The sequence below is a fragment of the Aquarana catesbeiana genome, linkage group LG02, assembly GCF_042186555.1.
Source record: "Aquarana catesbeiana isolate 2022-GZ linkage group LG02, ASM4218655v1, whole genome shotgun sequence".
In the NCBI taxonomy this organism is placed as follows: domain Eukaryota; kingdom Metazoa; phylum Chordata; class Amphibia; order Anura; family Ranidae; genus Aquarana; species Aquarana catesbeiana.
In genome coordinates this window covers 594665908-594686050 of record NC_133325.1, presented here as the reverse complement: position 1 = coordinate 594686050, position 20143 = coordinate 594665908, and the positions used below count along the sequence as shown (strand labels likewise).

The following is a 20143-nucleotide window of genomic DNA, read 5'->3' as shown; positions in this document are numbered from 1 at the left end:
CGAACAATTCTCAAGATCGTCAATCCGGGCCTGGGCAGTGTCAAGCTGCTCCTGAAGGAAGTGTAAATGATCCGTATTTTGGTTCGCTCTAGAAATAGTGACGCCCAGCTTATGTTCTATATTCTCAATTCTGGTACCCAGATTCTGAAAATCCGACCTGATTTCTCCCGTGATCCTTTATGCTGTTTGAGTCAGACCCCTGTCTATCAACTCTGAGATTTTAGAGAAGAGTTGAGAGACATTGAATGTAACATCAAGAGCCTGTACAGACTGTGCTGAGCTGAAGTCTGGGTGGTTGTGGGTTAATTCCAGCAGGGATTGTCCATAGGGCCCCATGGAGCTCTCTATCAGGGACACTGTTGACGCTGGAGAAGGGGTATTAACAGCGGGAGCAGCGTTTGTCATCTGAGGGGTGTATGGCAGGGTTGCAGGATTTAAAACTTGCCTGGCTGCTGTGGATGGCTCTTCTGCGGCCTAGTCTTGTGGCTGAGACGCGGCCGCCATCTTACAATTTTACCGACCATCCATGGTCTCAAACTGGGGTCCCAGAGCTCTCCTGGCATTTATACCCAGCATGTGCCGGTGCTTGGTGGTCTCCCCTGCTGTTTGTTGCCGCATTGGGGGTCCCTGGATGCTGTTCTCCATGGCTATCAAAGCTGTATGGCCGTCATAGTGTGGAGCTCTGGGCTTACGCCTCTATCGGCAATTTTTTTTTATACATTCAGCTGTCGGCGGGGAAGCCCACTGACAGCTGATGACTCATTGCTTGTTAAGGACGTGGCGCCTGGCTTCCCGAACCTCTCCTTAGCAACCAGCTATATACAGTAAATGTAAAAAAAAATTAAAAAAAATAAACACATAAATCGCAAAATGCAAATCGTGGCAAAATCGCTCTAAAATCACGGTTACAAAAAGCGCAGAAAGTGCAGCAAAAAGCACTGCAGAAACGCTCAAAAGCAACATGCATAGATGTTAATCGAGCCTAAAAGAGTTTTTCCAAAGGTTATTTGGCCATACTTCTTTTCTGGGTCACAGGAGTGCACTTACTTTTGCCCTCCTGTGACCCAGAATCAGCTGATTTTGGGCTATAGCCTGCTGTCAGCTGACATCGCAGAGCTGCTCCATTTCTGGAAGTATCCCGACCATATTATGAGGATCCACCCACCTGCATAATTGAAAGCTGGCTGTGACTCTCAGTGCTCTCTGAGAACTGAAGCCAGCTGCATCCACCCCCTCTCCTACCAGGTGGTCCAGTGAGCGATGGAGGAGCAGAGCAGAGAGTGGTGACTGACAGCCACTGCTCTCTGCTCCGAGCAGACTGAGAGCTGATGCGGGACAGCTGCAGCATCACACCAATGCTGTAGCATAGAGAAGAGTATGTACAGTATGGTTTTTTTTTTTCCAAACAGCAGCCACCAGCACAAGGGACATTTCTCATTGAATGTAAGTACTGTCCTTTGTGCTGATTTAAAAAAAAAAAAATAACAAGATTTGGGCTTCAATCTAAGTTTAATTTCCCTTGAACACAATCGACATTCTAAGTGAATATAGTTTCACCTTGTTTACTTAGATAAGTGAACATTGATTTTACATAGTGAACTTCCTCTATTCTTTAGCAAGCAAATGTGAACACTTGTTGTCAGTACTATGACACCAAAGCTAATATGAGGCTCCAAACGTATTTTTTCCATCTTCACCAGATGTCACATACCATAACAGCTATAAACATGAAAATCATAATCAAGTCACAATACATGTACTTTAGAGGTAGAATATTATCCTAGCTTGCTTTAACATGAGCTTTATTATGTATGGTCAATGGGGATCTCATAGAGAGAAGTTTACTGTTTGTTTTATCCTTGAGGGGAATGGCAGTTAGAGCCAGTTCACACTGAGGCAGCACGACTTGCAGCGTGACTGCCTCAGGCGACCTGCACACAACAGCAGCGGCGACTTGCAAAACGACTTCTATATAGAAGTCAATGCAAGTCGCCCCCAATGTAGTACAGGAACCCTTTTCTAAGTCGGAGCGACTTGAGTTGCTCCTATTAGAACGGTTCCATTGTACAGAATGGAACGCGACTTGACAGGCGGCTAAGTCGCCTGAGAAGTCGTCCTAGTGTGAACTGGCTCTTAAGTATTAAAGTCTGTATCCTGTTCCTTATGTTATTAACAGTGAAGCCTACAAAACCCTGTCTGCCCCTTGGCAACTGTGTTGGTGACAAACCAATTTGCCTGCTTCTGAAGTCTGCATTCTCAAATCAAAACTTGATAAAAAAGGAGGCACTCAAACTTATTCTCCTTAAAGTGGATGTAAACCCAATGTCATCTTTCCTAAACTACTGCCATAGGGGTTATCTATAAGGATATACATGCCTCCTGCATGTATCTTTACCTGTCAATTTTTTTTTTTGTTTGTTTAAATGTCTCCCCTCTGTCTGTTATAAGACCTGAAAAAATGCAGATTCTGTGGGTGGGTCTGTTGTCTGGAGCTCGGTGGGTGGAGTCGTGATGTCAGTAGACTCCCCGCCCACCTCTACACTCCCCTTGTTAATATGCATTTTCTCATGTGTATTTCTTACACTGAACTTCTGCTATGATCTCTAACATCCAGTGAAAAGGCAGGAAAGTAGCCACATGACTTCAGCATGCCAAATCACGCTGAGGTGTGGAACATCCAATCCTGGCAGAGCTGCTGAAAAAAGGAGTGGGGGTGGGAATTAAAAAATAATGCATGTCTTAGGCTAGTGCACAAGATATGTAAATCACCTGTCACTCACAGCAAGGAGGAGGATTTGACAAAGTTTTTCTCTGTTTGTCAAGTTTTATCTCACTGAACAATAAAAGAGGATTGCTCAGAGCTGGATTAACTCTTTGTGGCAAGACTGGGCTCAAATGATAGGAAATCTTATACTCTACATTATGACATCAGAACAAAAAAAAATTGGGGGTTTACATCCATTTTAAGCACTAAACTTATTCGCCCTGGAGAAGAGACACTTGAGAGGAGATATGATAGCGATATACAAATACCTCAATTCGTAGGAAGAAAACGATTCAGTTTCAGAAAGTATAAGAGAACATGGGGCCACACAATGAAACTAGTGGAGAAGCGGTTTAACCTTAAGCTGCGTATGTGTTTTTTTACTGTCAGGGCAATAAGGATGTGGAAATCTCTTCCACAATTGATTGTGTCAGCGGGGAGTATTGATAGTTTTTTTTAAAGATTCTTGGACTTGCATCTTAGTGAACACAACATACAGGGATATGGGAAATGATTATCGACATTGACACACACTTACACCCACACAGGTTGAACTGGATTGACTTACCAACTATGAAACTATGAGTGAGGGGTAGTGGGTGGGGGTAGGGGTTCCCAGACATCAATTTTAGAAGGGAGCATGAACGTGTATACACTGGCCACAGTATTTGGTTGTCCTATGCATCCTAATGCCCTGTACACACGATAGGATTTTCCGATGGAAAATGTTCTATAGGAGCTTGTTGTCAGAAATTCCGACCGTGTGTAGGCTCCATCGGACATTTTCCATCGGAATTTCCGTCACACAAAATTTGAGAGCTGGTTCTTGAATTTTCCGACAACAAAATCTGTTCTTGTAAATTCCGATTGTGTGTACACAATTCCGATACACAAAGTTCCACGCATGCTCGGAATCAAGCAGAAGAGCCGCACTGGGTATTAAACTTCATTTTTCTTGGCTCATCGTAGATGTTGTACGTCACCGCGTTCTTGACATTTGGGATTTCCGACAAGATTTGTGTGACTATGTGTATACAAGACAAGTTTGAGCCAACATCCGTCAGGAAAAAAACATGGATTTTGTTGTCTGAAAATCCTATCATGTGTACAGGGCATTAGTGTGAACCTTAAAGAGTGATCAAGTGGATGTTCATTAAAGCCCCACTCCGGGATGCCTTCTGTGAATGGACATCAGACATGATGGGCAGGCAGAGCTGCTGCTGTATAAGAAGGCAGTGTCTCTCCTGTCAGAGCTTTGGGAGTATAGTGATAACTTTACCTCCGTCACTCAGTAATACTGTCAGATGTAGATAATGAGATAAGTGCATGCACCTTGTTGGACATACCCTATAGCAAGCCAGCATATTTTAGAAAGTAGCTGAATTCCTAGAAATCAGCTTTAAGCACTCTGTACCAAATTATGTTTTGTTAATTTACTTGGACTCACAAAACTGCACAAAAACAGCAATTAGTATGATTAATTTGCAATTTTTTAATATAGTTGCTTGAAATATATTAACTGAACTGTTTGATGCTTTGTTTGGGAGCAGGAAAGTCATTACTGCCTACTCGGCTCTGCTATTTGTCAGACGTCTGGCAAGACTCAGTAGCATAAACCATTTCTGGTCAGGGCTCATTGCTGAACTCTGCTTGTCAATTTTAAATGCCTTTTTGCTTAATTTTGTATGATACTGTATTTTAATATTTAGTTGGACCTGAATTAACAGTTAAAGGGGAATTCCAGTCAAATACTAAGCCTAAATCTACTGCTACCCCCATTTCTAAGCCTATTCTATTTAACCTGCCAAACGGAAAGGTCTGTATACTTACCTATTCTTAGACTGCTCCGGTCGTGTGATTGGGTCCCAGGGCTTGCTTCAGTGTAGAAAAAGGGCAGCCGACAATGAATGCCCTATAGTAATCCTCTGGGTGACATCATCGCACAAACTCTGCAGCCTTTGCCAGCGTTCTCTCCATTTCACTGAAGCCAGCCACTGGAGAGATCATGTGACCAGACCGGATCATCCTCGGTATAGGTAAGTATAGACTTCTTTCCTTTACAGAGTAGTTAGAATAACCTTAGGATGGGGGTGAAATCAGGTTTAGGCTTAGTGAATATTTTGACAAAAAAATGTGAATTTAATTGTATCCTCACAGGGAGACACCGTGGATACACAGGTAAATTTGTGCCAACGTCCTAATTGTTATTGAAAAGGAAAACTATAGAAAAGAATGAAATGGACTTTGTAGGCACATGCGTAAATTAAAAATTATTGAAGTTTTTTAACTGGATAAAGTTAAAAAGCATATTACAAACACAATCTTAAAAAAGAAACATAATATTATTAAACAACCCCAAATACTCAAGTAACACCTCCAATATATATATATATATATATATATAATCACAGAGGAGAACCGCAACCAGCTTGCGACTTAGTGCCAGCAATCAGGTCCTCCCACCGACCTTATATATAAAGAGAAAGTCCAAGAGGTTGCTGCACTTAAAAACTTTCGATTGCTTTATTTCACATAGTTTTGAAGGAAAATTATAAAGCAAGCATAATCATTCCAGACAAATAGTGGCAACAAATGCCTATATAATTCAGATATGAATGGATTACGTTTCGGGCTAGTATGCTTACACCCTTCCTAAGATCCGTCAAAGCACACAAAATCTAGCAAATAGTGGCCAATAGCCAAAAGAGAGGTATACTGGATACATTTTTTGAATACCATTGCCCCATATGGCTTAAATGTGGATTTAGATCTTTATTTATTTGTTTGAATCTGCAAATATTTATAACCATTTGTTCGGACAAAGAAAAAAACATTTTTCTAAAAAAATGTTTTTCTAAAAAGAGCTACATATGTGGGTATGCTTGTTTCATACATATGTGTACTTCTTACAGGTTCATGAAATTCTTTGAAGAAAAGGAATGGGGAGATAAAGCTATTGGCCACTATTTGCTAGATTTTGTGCTTATGGTAGATAACATATATATACATATATATATATATATAAGTACTAAATATAATACGGATTTAATTAATTAACCATATTGATTCCATGTGTGATGTTTTCTACAAACCTGTATTTAAATGAATGATTGCAGTGAAACCTTCAGATGTGCTTTGACGGATCTTAGGAAGGGCGTAAGCATACTAGCCCGAAACGTAATCCATTCATATCTGAATTATATAGGCATTTGTTGCCACTATTTGTCTGGAATGATTATGCTTGTTTTATAATTTTCCTTCAAGACTATGTGAAATAAAGCAATCGAAAGTTTTTAAGTGCAGCAACCTCTTGGACTTTCTCTTTATATATATATATATATATATATATATATATATATATATATATATATATATATATATATATATATAAATCCAGATTGGTGCAAAAGAGAAAATTAACCAGTAGCAGCATTCAATGGAAATAAAGTGCGTTGAGTGGTTGAGTCACAATATGAGGTCACACAGAGTTCGCTCTACATGTTACGTGCATAACTGCGCTTCTTCAGGAGCTTGTAGATATAGTAAAAACTGTTTCTAAATAACACAGCATGAAAGCTGTATAGAGATTCAGGTCAACCGAGTTGTCCCAGATAGTCAGAAAAATCTGGTAATAAATGCAGGTGTATATCCAACAATCTAAACAGCTGGTAAGCAGCGGATCCAGGGAGCATAGTAGGGGGCACACAGTTTGATAGAAGGTAGTCTATCACAGTATTATAGGTTAATAACAGTCACTGTTTGTAGAGTTGACGAAGACCGTGTGTGCTCTCCTGGATAGGTGTAGCCTGACTGTCAGACTACACCCCTCCAGGAGAGCACACATGGTCTTCGTTCCTCAACCTTCTTTTTTCCTGAATTGTCCATAAGAGGTACTGGCCTCTTGAGCCCTAAAACTTTCTTCTTTGACCATTGGACATTAGTGGTCACTGACTCTAACAGTGACTGTTATTAACCTATATTACTGTGGTAGACTACCTTCTATCAGTGTGTTCCCCCTACTACGCTCCCTGGAACCACTGCTTACAAGCTGGATGCTGCTACTGGATAATTCTCTCTTTTGCACCAATCTGGATTAATATATATATATTTGGAGGTGTTATTTGAGTCTTTGGGGTTGTTTATTAATAATATGTTTCTTTTTTTATATGTGTTTGTAATACCATGCTTTTTAACTTTATCCAATTAAAAAACTTAAATTATTTTTATTTACGCATGTGCCTACAAGTCCATTTCATAATTTTCTATAGTTTTCCTTAGTGAGTATTTCACTATACTTCTACTTTAAGTTTCACTAGTAGTGTGATAAAAGTTAATTCATATTAAAACTGAACTCGTCAGATTTAAACAACACAAGTTAATGTAACTCTGTGATCATTAATACATTGTTTAATGTATTTTTTTAATACAAGCACCACAAGTGTGTTGATTTTACCTGGTATCAGCCTCTTGCAGCAGAGCTCAGAATAGGGAGCAAAGAAAAAAAAACAAGAATTTGCTGGCAATTTATACAGTATAATTTTCCTTCTTTGTAAATGTCACCTCTGTAGCACATCCTACAGCAAGAATGACAACAAAATTGTATAAATCCCCCCCCCCCCACTCCAACCCCCAAAATCCATACCAGACTCAAAGGATTTTAAGGGGGTACCTTGTGAGAACTTGGAAAGAGAAAAGAAATCGCACCACCGGCGACAGTAAATGTCATTTATATCTGGCAATAATTTCAACCTTAAATTCAACCATGCAATCTGACCCACATAGTATTTTGTTCCTCATTGTAAATATTTTTGTAAATCCTGACAGATCACTGTATACTACCCTGTATCCAAAAGACACTGCAGGCAATACAGTATTACATTCTACAAGTGCCCATCCTCACTCCTTAATATGGAGTATCCTCTATAGCTGTATCTCAGGCTACGGAGGAATTGTGCGAAGAAGGAATACTTTGAAATAGAAGCGAAAGCATTGCGCAATAGATTACTAGCCCGGGGATATTGCAAGAAACTCTTGAAAAAATCTTATCAGAGAGCCAAAACACACAAAAGAGAGCAATTCCTTTTTGAACCTCAATCTCGTAAAAAAAAAGATATGACTAAAGTAATTAAAGTGGTGTTCCGGCCAAAATTATACTTTTTAAATAAAAATACCCCTATAATACACAAGCTTAATGTATTCTAGTAAAGTTAGTCTGTAAACTAAGGTCTGTTTTGTTAGTTTATAGCAGTAGTTTGTTATTTTATAAACTTACAGCAGGCCGTGGCCATCTTAAGTGTGGGCATCTGAAGCCAGATTGTATTTCTTCCTGGATCTCATCCTTGAAGATCTCGCACATGCTCAGTGCAGCACAAGCAGTGTAATAGGTTTCAGGTAAGGTTTCCATAGCAACGGCAGTGTCAGAGGAAGTTGCCGCCCCTTCCCAGAAGGCATTGCAAACAGGAAATGATGCGATGGGCCACGGCCAGGGAGGAGGAAGTGAAATATGAATACAGCAGATATACAAGTAGGTGCTGAGAAAAAAAATAAAAAAATATCCAATTTGTTTGCAGTGCACAGTTTAGTGAGGGATGCTGAAAAGTTGTAAAAGTGGGTGGAACTCCACTTTAATAAATCTAGTGACCATCAGGAATACTTTCAAGATATACTTACCCGGAATTGGCATTTTCTATCTGAAGACAATACTACAGTATTTCAAATACGTCCATCACCACCCGGAATTAGTGTTCTGTAGATCCAGATCTATCAGAGATAGCCTGGTTCATAGTCACTGTCTACCCCCAGCTGAATAAAGGGTTAATAGTGGGTGTGGCGCTGTCCTAAATAAAACTAATGGATACCATATGAATCGCATATAAACTAAATAACCATATGAAAGGTGATCCACTTGAGTGGGGGTGGAAGGGGGGGGGGAGTGGAAGGGATAGGGAAAATCTCAATTGGCAACGTCCAAAGTGACTGTGCTACATATATTCAATAAAGTTTCAAAACCACATATAATACATGACTTGTGCTCAGTGCGGTTGAAATAGTATATATATATAATACTTATAAATTGTTTGACATAAAAAATTAATTGACATAAAAAATTATTTATCAGACACTAGTAATAAACTGGATGAAGTAAACCGTGACTGGTGCTCAGTGCAACATAAGTGATTTTAAACAGTCCTTGTAAAATTCTTGGTGTTTCTTTAGACCTAGGCAGGTGTAATCATACATGCATCTGCTGCCTGTATTAATTTTGGTGACCAGGTGCTCGTGTCTTGTCTTGTGATCATGCAGACACTCACCAGCTTCTTTAACCCCTGCGGGGGTAACACGCAGTCACAGTGTATGCCACTGTGCGGCAGTCCTTAGCAATTTCTCCTCAGGAGATTTACAGCCTATATGGGGGGGGGTCTTCTGAATTGGGAGAGGCTGAACCCGACAGGATGGATGGAGAAGAGAAAATAAATAAAAATAAACTTTAAAAGGTGTCTTGAGCGAGGACATCCTCGCTCAAGACACCTTTTAAAGTTTATTTTAATTTTTTTTATTTTTTAGACCCCCCTATATAGGCTGTAAATCTCCTGAGGAGAAATTGCTAAGGACTACCGCACAGTGCATGATCACAAGACAAGACACGAGCACCCGGTCACCAAAATTAATACAGGCAGCAGATGCATGTATGGTTACACCTGCCTAGGTCTAAAGAAACACCAAGAATTTTACAAGGACTGTTTAAAATCACTTATGTTGCACTGAGCACGTATTGCAAAAAAAAAATTATTGAAGTGCATTATTTCTATTATTACATTGTTATATAATATAACATAGTTCAACTCACCATAATGCAGAATCAGTGGGAGCCTGAGCATGTCACTTGCCATGTCACCTGCCACCAGATGCGGATTGTCACTTGCCACATGTTGCTGATTGTCACTTGCCACAACGTCACACATTGTGGATTGTCACTTGCCACGACGTCACAGATTGTCACTTGCCACAACGCAACCTGCCACACATTGCGGATTGTCACTTGCCACAATGTCGCACATTGTGTTTTGTCACTTGCCACAACGTCACCTGCCACACATTGCGGATTGTCACTTGCCACAACGTCACATATTGCGGATTGTCACTTGCCACGGCGCTACCTGCCACACATTGCGGATTGTCACTTGTCACAACATCCCCTGCCACAAGTAGCGGATTGTCACTTGCCACGATGCCACCTGCCACACATTGCGGATTGTCACTTGCCACAACGTCACCTGCCCCATGTAGCGGATTGTCACTTGCCACGTCACCTGCCACACATTGCGGATTGTCACTTGCCACAATGTCACCTGCCACACGTTGTAGACTGTCACTTGCCACTTCACCTGCCAAACGTAGCAGATTGCCACTTGCCACAATGTCACCTGCCACATGTAACGGATTGTCACTTGCCATGTTACTTGCCACGACATCACCTGCCACACGTTGCAGATTGTCACTTGCCACTTCACCTGCCACATGTAGCGGATTGTCACTTGCCACGTCACCTGCCACACATTGCAGATTGTCACTTGCCACAACGTCACCTGCCACACGTTGCAGATTGTCACTTGTCACAACATCACCTGCCACACGTTGCGGATTGTCACTTGCCACAACGTCAACTGCCACACGTTGCAGATTGTCACTTGCCACTTCACCTGCCACACGTATCGGATTGCCACTTGCCATGACGTCACCTGCCACACGTAGAAGATTGTCACTTGCTATGTCACTTACCATGACGTCACCTGCCACACGTTGCAGATTGTCACTTGCCACTTCACCTGCCACACATAGCGGATTGCCACTTGCTGAGTCCCAGAGTGAAGGCAGGCAGCAGAGAGATGATTTAATCTCTCTGCTGCCGGCGGCTGCACAGTGAGGGGAGCGGAACTGCAGTGATGCAGGGCGGGCAGTGAGAGATTATGTCATCTCTCTGCTCCCCCACCTGCTGGCCCGCTTATTGGCCAGCAAGCCTGCTCACACCGACTGTTTCGCCCGTCCATTCTGCCGCCGCCCCACCCCCTGACTAATCCCCTGTTCTGCCCGCACACTCCTGTCACCTCGGTGCCAGGCTCCTCGCAGTGGGATAAGCAGCAGAGCGGGCAGAATGCACTGGCTGGCGGGTGGCAATTTGCCACCCCCCTGAAAGTGCCGCCTGGGACCGATGGTACCATCGCGATCGCGTCCCATGGTAGGGCCGGCCCTGGACGTACACAGAATCACTTGTACTACATTGGTGCGGGTCTCCTGTATTGGCAAACATGTAGGACTCAGGCATAGCTATGATTCCAAAGTAATCTCTTTCTTTGGTCTTGAGAAGATTCCCCAAAACCCACGGGGTGGAGATTTTAACAAGCAGATCCTTAAACAGGAAGCAAAATGGATCCATAATTAAGGAGACCTCCCCTCCTGGGCTGAATACCGCTGTGTCCTATAAATAAAAATATGGGAATAATACACTAATTAGCAGGGGCTCCTTTGCTGAGATATTACTATTGGGTATAATTCTGCATTTCTATAGGTTGACTGTTTTTCACTTGCATATATGTAGTGATTATACTGTTGCATTTGATTGCCTTGTCTAATACTCAATGATGTAATAATTGATGTGAGTAGTTGTCCCTAGATCTGATAAATAAGATTGTTACACAAAGGGGTACCTTGTGCAAAGAAACAAAGAAAAGTGATTATTTAGTTAAAATGTTTTTTACCTTAATGCATTCCCAGCCACTTGCTCTGTCCCCCCCAAACACTTACCTGAGTCCTCTATCAATCTAGCACTGTACCCGGCTGCATCTCTTCTCTCTTCACTCTCTGCTCCCACAGGCTACACTGAGACAAGCGAGAGCTATTGGCTCCTGCTGCTGCCAGTCAAATTCTGTAAAGCGGGAGTAGGGAGTGGGGCTGAGCCATGCTGTGTGTCTGAGGACACACACAGCCAGGCTTGGGAGCGTGCTCACACCTGTGTCCCCATAACACACAGCTTGATATGGTGCATATGCAGAAGAGGAGGAGCAGAGAGTGGCGGCAGAAACCCCAGAAGTGGAGGAAAGGGACCACTCTGTGCAAAACCATTGCACGGAGAAGTTAGGTATAACATGTTTATTATCTTCATTTTAAAAGTCTTTAGAACCACTTTAGTCTAAATATGTAGCTTGGCTGGCCAAAAAGGGGGGGGGGGGGTGGCAAGGGTGCGTCCCCTCTCCTGAACCATACTAGGCCACATACCTTCAACATGGGGGGTGTCCTATGCCCATGTTGATGAGGACCATTGCCTCATCCCCACAGCCCTGGCTTGTGGTTAGAGGGATCTGCGGGCAGGGGGCTTACCAGAATCTGAAAACACCTCCCCCCCATGTGTTTGTATACATCGTACATAGTAGCCCTACGCATTCACAGATTCACAAAAAAAAATTCAAGCTGTAACCTAGAAATAGACACCCAAACGTTTGACAAGTCATTTATTAAAAAAAATAAGAATCTCCAAAAAATGGCCCTCATTGTAAATCAGAATGCCCACCAACCACCGACAAAAAAAAACATTTGATGACCCAGCGCACACGACCGATCCTGGTAGTTTACTTAGCCAAATGACAGCTCCTCAAGCTGTCATCAGCTATATAAAGAAAAGGGCGGAAAAAGTAGACATCATTGACCAAATTATGGCCATAGACACATTTGGCCAATGACATTGCCCAAATATGGCTAGTGATGTCACTGGATTCCCTGTGATGTCAGTGGTTTCTAGGGACCTTTCTGAGGAACCAGTGACAGCGGGAAGCTGTCATATACAGAAGCAGTAGAAATACTACTTCTAAATATGATTTTCGGCTCCCGCCCAACAAATGTCCAAGCAGCCAATGTTCGGTCCGAACCTAGGTTCGGATCAAACCTTTGACTCATCCTTAGTAAAGGTTAGAAGGGTTCAGTTTTAACTGTTTTCCAGGAGCTTACAGTAGCTTTAACCTAAACTCTGACCCTAATACTAATCTCATACATATGTAAATCATAGCACTCTGCAGCAGCATTTTTGCCACATTCGATACCAAAAACATTGGTGCCAAAAGCTCCCATTCCAAGACCTAACAATGTATAAATATTATCACTAATAAGACTTCAGGTACACGGGACATTTTTACAACCTCTCCTGAACTATTTAACTTGACAGATAGCAAGCCACGTTTAAAACGTCCATTTTGCTGCGTTCACAAATGCCGCGTTTAGCTGCGTTTTGCCGCGCTTTGAAGCGTTTGCATTTAGAAGCATCTTAAAAAAAAAAAAAGCATTTTTTTTTCAAAATAGCCAAAAATGAAAAACGTCTGTAAACGAAATGCGGCTAAACGCAATTTACTGTGTTTATAAGCTTTTGGTGCTTGAAATGCCTCTAAACTCAGCATCTGAACCCATATTTTTGCATTCCAGAAAAAGCCTCTAAACTCTAAAAAAGCCTAGAAACCACTATAAATGACCCAGTGTACATGTACTGATAAGATAACATAGAGGAGAGTTCAGGAGCAGTTTAGCAGCAGCAGTGTACATGAGGCCTAAGAACTGATTCACACACACACATTTTTCTGACACACAACAAACATGACTATAGGCTTAACTTTACCAGCAACAGGAACACTGCACCACATGATGCAAAAATAATATATTTCCCTTATTAAAAAGACAGCAGGAACAAGTACTATTCTGCAAGAGTTTGTGCTTGAGAAAGCATTGTGCATGGTGAAAAACACCTTAGATAGTACTTGTTCCTGCTGGCTATTTTAATAAAGGAAGGATATTATTTTACAGCTTGGTGTGTGGGGTTCCTGTTGCTGGTACGATTGATTACTTCAGTGGAGATAAGCCTATCCAGCACCTGAGGCATAACTACAATGTGTGGAGCCTGATCTCACCTGGAGTGACATATGGTATGTTTAGTAGTGACTATAGGCTTAGTTCACAAAGTCAACACACCAGGATATGGATACTAATTTTCAAAAAGTGACAGTATTTGAGTTGAGTCCAATGAGATTTGAAAATTAGTCACGTGGCTGAAATAGAGTGGCTAAGGCTTGTATATATAACCATATGCATCTTTCATTTATTATCTTATATTTTTTAGATTCCTGTTGATGCCCCATGGAAAGCTCCTCATGCATTGGAGTGGGACAAGATGACGATGAAGGAGTTTATTGACAAAGTTTGCTGGACAAGGTAAGATTTCCAATTACCTTTCTTTGAGCTGTAATAACAATGAGGATACTAGCACATCTATACTTAAAAGATATCTAAAAAATATTATATATTGCAGTTTACCAGTCCTTACTTGTGTGGCTGCTTTTTTCTTTTCTTTTTTTTTTTAGGGTAAGTACAATTTCTAGTGCCCTGCGCAGTGAACTGATATACCAGTGTTATTCGTTTTCCCACCTATCTTCTGAGAACTACAAAAACCCTTCTCCTTATGTAATGAAGATGAGGAGAAGAGTATGTTTTCAGTCCAAATCAGCAGAGCAGCCTAGAGTGATAACACGGCTTCTCCATTCATACAGTGCAGAAATTGAGTGTTATTACACTAGAACAGAAACACCAGTTGATAACAGTGAGAAAAAAAATGTAACTAATGCAGCCACCACATTTAAGGATTGATATTCAGCAATATATATATTTTTGGTTTTAGGGTAAGAACTGTCAGGTTGTTATTGTGTCCTCAACAGGGAGATTTTTACTCTCTATTTTTAACAATTTTGATATCAGAAAGCAATTAGAAATTGAATCCTGTTCGTGTGACATCTGCTTACGAAGAAATTTCCCCTCAATTTGGAGAGGTTTCCACCTTCTATCCTGTTGTGTCTGTATGAGGAAAAGGAAAAGAAACATTTTCCAACAGGACAAAGGCAGACAAAAACAAAAAACAAACAAAAAAATAATGTCAAGGGTTTTAACCACTTCAGGACCGTCCGCCTGCTTTGTACTGCAGATGGGTGGCTCCTACAGGCACAGGGCCGTACCTTTACATCGCTTCCTGCTTCCCCACCAACTGAGTCCCATACTTCCCAACTTTCTGAGATGGGAATGAGGGACACCTAGTAGCAAAAGTATGCAGGCATAGGACACACCCCCTGCCATGCCCCCTAAAAGGAGAAATGTACAAAAAATTGATTGGTTCAACCCACAATTGTTTTTTTTACCACTACTATTCCTTTATATTGGCTTTTGGAATTTAAAAATGCAGCAATTTAGAAAATAGATCAAAGGTTTAGCACTGCAAAACATGTTTTGATAGATAAGTAGTGCATTTTATATACAATTACACTGTGTGCACAATTATTAGGCAAGTGAGAATTTTGTCCAAATCATCTTTTTTATGCATATTTTCCAAGTCCATGCTGAATAAACTTGAATGCTTATTGGATTTAAGCATTTCAGGTTATGTGTATTTGTGTAATGAGGTAGGGTGTGGCCTAAGGAGATCAACATCCTATATCAAGGTCTGCATAATTATTAGGCAGCTTCTTTTCCCCAGGCAAAATGGGCCAAAAAAATAGATTTAACTGACTCTGAAAAGTCAAAAATTGTAAAAAGTCTTTCGGAGGGATGCAGCACTCTTGAAATTGCTAAGATATCAGAGTGTGATCACAGAACCATTAAACATTTGTTGCAAATAGTCAACAGGGTCACAAGAAACATGTTGAGAACCAAAAGACGCAAATTTACTGCCAAAGATTTGAGAAGAATCAAACGTGACGCTACCAGAAACCCATTCTCCTCCAGTGCTGTCATATTCCAGAACTATAACCTACCCAGGGTGCTCAGAAGTACAAGGTATTCAGTGCTCAGAGACACGACCAAGGTAAGGAAGGCTGAAACCTGATCACCACTGAACAAGACACATAAGTTGAGACGTCAAGACTGGGCCAAGAAATATCTGAAGACAGGTTTTTCAAAGGTTTTATGGACTGATGAGATGAGAGTGACTCTTGACGGATCAGATGGATGAGCCTGTGGCTGGATCAGTAATGAGCACAGAGCTCCACTTCGACTCAGTTTCCAGCAAGGTGGAGGTGGGGTAATGGTATGGGCTGGTATTATTAAAGATGAGCTAGTTGAAGATAAACTAAAAATTAACTCCAAAACCTACTGCCAGTTTTTAGAAGACACTTTCTTCAAGCAGTGGTACAGGAATAAGTCTGCATCTTTAAAGAAGACCATGATATTTAAGCAGGACAATTCTTCATCGCATGTGTTGAAGTACTCAACTGTGTGGTTAGCCAATAAAGGCCTTAAAGCGGAGTTCCGGACGAAATATGACTTTTAAGATAAAACTACCCCTAGAATACTCATGCCTCGTGCAATGTAACAAATGTATGCTGTAAACTATGCCCAGTTTTCTATCTGTGCAGCATTGTTTTCTTACTTTGTGAAGTTTCTGCACAGCGCGGCCATCTCCAGTGTGGGCATTTGAAGCCACAATGTCCTTCATCCTGGATTCTGTGCATGCTGGCTACCCAGCATGCACCTGCCAATCTTTCGCGCATGTGCAGTGAGGTGCAAGATTTTCTATAGACGCCAATGTTAAATGTTACTGGAGCCATGCAATGCCAAGCTGGCCAGGATTTTCCATAGACGCCAATGTTAAATGTTACTGGAGCCGTGCGATGCCAAGCTGGCCAGGAATTTCCAGAGACGCCAATGTTAAATGTTACTGGAGCCATGCGATGCCAAGCTGGCCAAGAATTTCCACAGACACCATGCCAAGCTCACCAAGTTCTCCCAGGAGTCAATGCACAACCGGAAATGACGCACGGCGCCACGACCCCCTTGAGGAGGAAGTGAAATTAGATATAGGCATAAGTCAGATAAGTAAACAGAAAAAAAAATAGTAAATTGCCAATTCATTTTAAGGATGCACATTAGTGCTGCATTGTGAGGAGTGAAAAATGTTGAAAGATGCTAGAAAAATGACAGGACCCCCTTCCTCACCTGACCTAAACCCTATTGAGAACTTGTGGGCCCTTCCTAAATGGGAGATTTATGGTGATGGAAAACAGTACACCTCTCTGAACAGTGTCTGGGAGGCTGTGGTTGCTGCTGCACAAAAATTTGATCGTCAACAGATCAAGAAACTGACAGACTCCATAAATGGAAGGCTTTTGACTGTTATTGAAAAGAAGGGTGGCTATATTGGATAGACTGAAAGCACTGCAGTTGTTCAATAATGAAATTAATCCTCAAAAATAAAACTTGCCTAATAATTGTGCACACAGTGTATTAAGATCAGACCAAAATGAGGGACAAAGGGGAGGAAAGGGGAACAGAGGTACTTAAATGAGGCACAATCCCTCAAAATTAGGGACAGTTGAGGGGGTATGGAGACCTGCTGATCGTCTGTGTCTATTCACAGCCCTGAGCACTGTGTTTGCAAACTAACCATGGCTCTGTACAGAGAGAATAAACTCTTTGTTTCTTCTCCATGCAAAGCAAGGAAAAGGAGCAAATAGATTTTTATTAAAAAGCAGCACATATTACACAAATTAACATTTGTTAGTCACACATTTAACCGCTTGATTACCCAGAGATGTTAACTCCTTCCCAGTCAGTGTCCTTAGTACAGTGACAGTGTATAGTATTATCACTGATCACTGTATTAGTGTCACTGGTGATGTCTATGCCAGCTGCTGTCAGATTGCCTGCCCCACTATCACAGTCACTAAAAGTCGCAGGTCACTGCCATTACAAGTATATAAAAAAATAAATTCCAGTATATATACTATAGTTTGTAGACGCTATAACTGCCACGCAAACCAATCAATATACACTTCAAAATCAGCATTTCTGGAAGTTTTGGATATAGAGCATTCTGAGCTGCCATAACCCCACTGCCAGACCTCTACATCATCAGAGTGTTTTAAGAGCATGAGAAAATTGTTCAGAACAGGGGCGTTGCTAGGTCTACAAAAGATCTGGGGCTAGAGCCCATAGCAGCGTAATAAAGAAATTCATGTGCTTGGGCAGGCATACACATGTATATACAGTAATATACGTGTGTGTGTGTATATATCCCCAGAGAGCCCCCCACTTACATCAGGGTCCCCAGAGAGCCCCCCCCCTTACATCAGGGTCCCCAGAGAGCCTCCTCCTTACATCAGGGTCCCCAGAGAGCCTCCCCCTTACATTAGGGTCCCCAGAGAGCCTCCCCCTTACATTAGGGTCCCCAGAGAGCCTCCCCCTTACATCAGGGTCCCCAGAGAGCCCCCCCCTTACATCAGGGTCCCCAGAGAGCCCCCCACTTACATCAGGGTCCCCAGAGAGCCCCCCACTTACATCAGGGTTCCCAGAGAGCCCCCCTTACATTAGGGTCCCCAGAGAGCCTCCCCCTTGCAGCAGGGTCCCCAGAGAGCCCCCACTTACATCAGGGTCCCCATAGAACCTCCTCTCCCCTTGGTGACCCCTGCCGAGACTCGGGGCTATGGGCCCCAGATTCAGGGCTATAGCCCCAAAAGCCACCCCCTAGCAACGCCTCTGGTTCAGAAAATGACATGAGGTGACCATGAGCATGACAGCAGGCTCACCAGAGTCGTTTTTTCCTTTTTTTGAAACACATGTTAAAATTCACACTTTAGGCCCGAAAACCCCCAAACATATAATTCTGAAAACAGAGACCCTGAAGAACAAAAAAAGTGATAGTTGCAATTCTTTGTCATATGATATTGGTGCAACAAAATATTATATGCATATATTCAGTGAAAAATACACTAAAGTTAATTTTAGGGCACACAAATGTAATATGTTACCCAATTTTTTTGCAAAATTTAAAAGATGAGGTTGCAGTAAATAAATACCCAAGCCTGTCAAGATGTCAAGCCTTAAAAGTGTGCGTTTGTGAAATGACAACAAACTTCAGCGCACAATATTTGTCCAGGCGATGCTTTAAAAACCTTTACAGGTTATCAGTTTAGAATTAACCATAAATGATGGCCCTAAAATTATTGCTTTCACTCTGATGTGCATGATAATATGTAACACAATTACCATTTTCATATGCCAATGACTCTTGAGGCATGTGTTTTTATGTGCATGTGGAGAGGGTGGTCTCTAAATTTTGGGGGATGATTTAATGCTTGGGTGTCTGTGACAGACACAGCCAGGACAGGGTCTTTTGGAGGGGACTGCAGGGTGGCCTCTTGCCTACTGACTATGGGTCCTGGCTTTTAAGGGAACACTACTCTTTGGGAGGTGCATGCCTGGGGGACCCTTGGAGTCGTCTTGTTTGTATTCAGGTCTATATCTACCCAAAACACACTAGCTCTGGGAACTGGAGGTTCCATATACATATCTGGGGCCTCTATGCCACAAACCAGCAATGACTGTAGATGGTAATGTAATCGTCTCAAACCACTTGGGGGTTGCCTGCCATAATGTGTTTGTTGTAAGTAGGTCTCTCCCATAGTGTGCTTCCTAAGTGTCTTCTTCCCATTGTTAATCGAATCCCCTATTGTTCCTGTCTGTCTTCTCATCTATGTGTTTATACTTGTAATAATGTCTATTGTACAGTACTTTGTGTTGAGGGTTATATGTGCCGAATAGTCTGGTCACCTAGGCTGGTTTAAGTGCCTAGTTAGCTCATGTTAATTATATCACTGTCAGCTATTAGTTGCTAGAGGTAGTTTAGCATAGTTTATGTTGGCTATTCTTTAGCTATGTTAATGTCCAAAGGTGTCTTTGCTGCTCTTTCATTCATAGTGTAGGCACACTAAGGCAGGAAGTGTGTTACTGGCCAGATCACAAGGTGAAAAAAAGCCAGAAAAACTATTGCAACTACCACATCTAAGGATTGGTAAGCTTCAATATGTTCAATTTTAGGTTTCTGGGTTTAAAGGATAAGTTCACCTTTTTGTAACATGCTACATGTTACACCCATATTCCCAAGTTTTGACAGCGAGCAGGGGATCTACTCCCCCCGCTCGCTGCCATAATCTAAAGAGAGCGCGGTGTGTGAGGCTCCAGCCGCCCAGCTGCGTCATTCATTTACATTGTTCTGTGAATGAATGGACTACAACTACCTACAGCTTTTGCGGCTATCAGCTTGTAGTTCTCAATTTACTTCCAAGGCGCTGTTGAGCGCTGTGGTAGTTCATTGATTCTTCCTGTCAGTGTAAAACTGCCTGTATACAGCTTACACTGTCAGTCCACAGTAGACCTGCATGGCATCAGCAATCTGCTGACCGCTGGTGCAATGCTTTCCAGGCTCATAAAACAAAAAATAGTAAATGCACATTTTTTTACCTGCAAAAAAATGTGCATTTATTATTTCTTGTTAAAAGGTGAACTTATCCTTTAACACTGCTT

At 41.8% G+C, this 20143-nt stretch overlaps 1 protein-coding gene across 1 annotated transcript in view; it reads left to right on the top strand.

Annotated features, from left to right (window-relative positions):
• The window catches only part of LOC141128789 (amine oxidase [flavin-containing] A-like), a 201021-nt gene that overhangs the window by 110245 nt on the left and 70633 nt on the right, over window positions 1-20143 (top strand). Inside the window, exon 5 of the mRNA XM_073616286.1 lies at window positions 13920-14011. Within this exon, the coding sequence (XP_073472387.1) occupies window positions 13920-14011 (92 nt within the window). The remainder of the gene's footprint in view (window positions 1-13919; window positions 14012-20143) is intronic.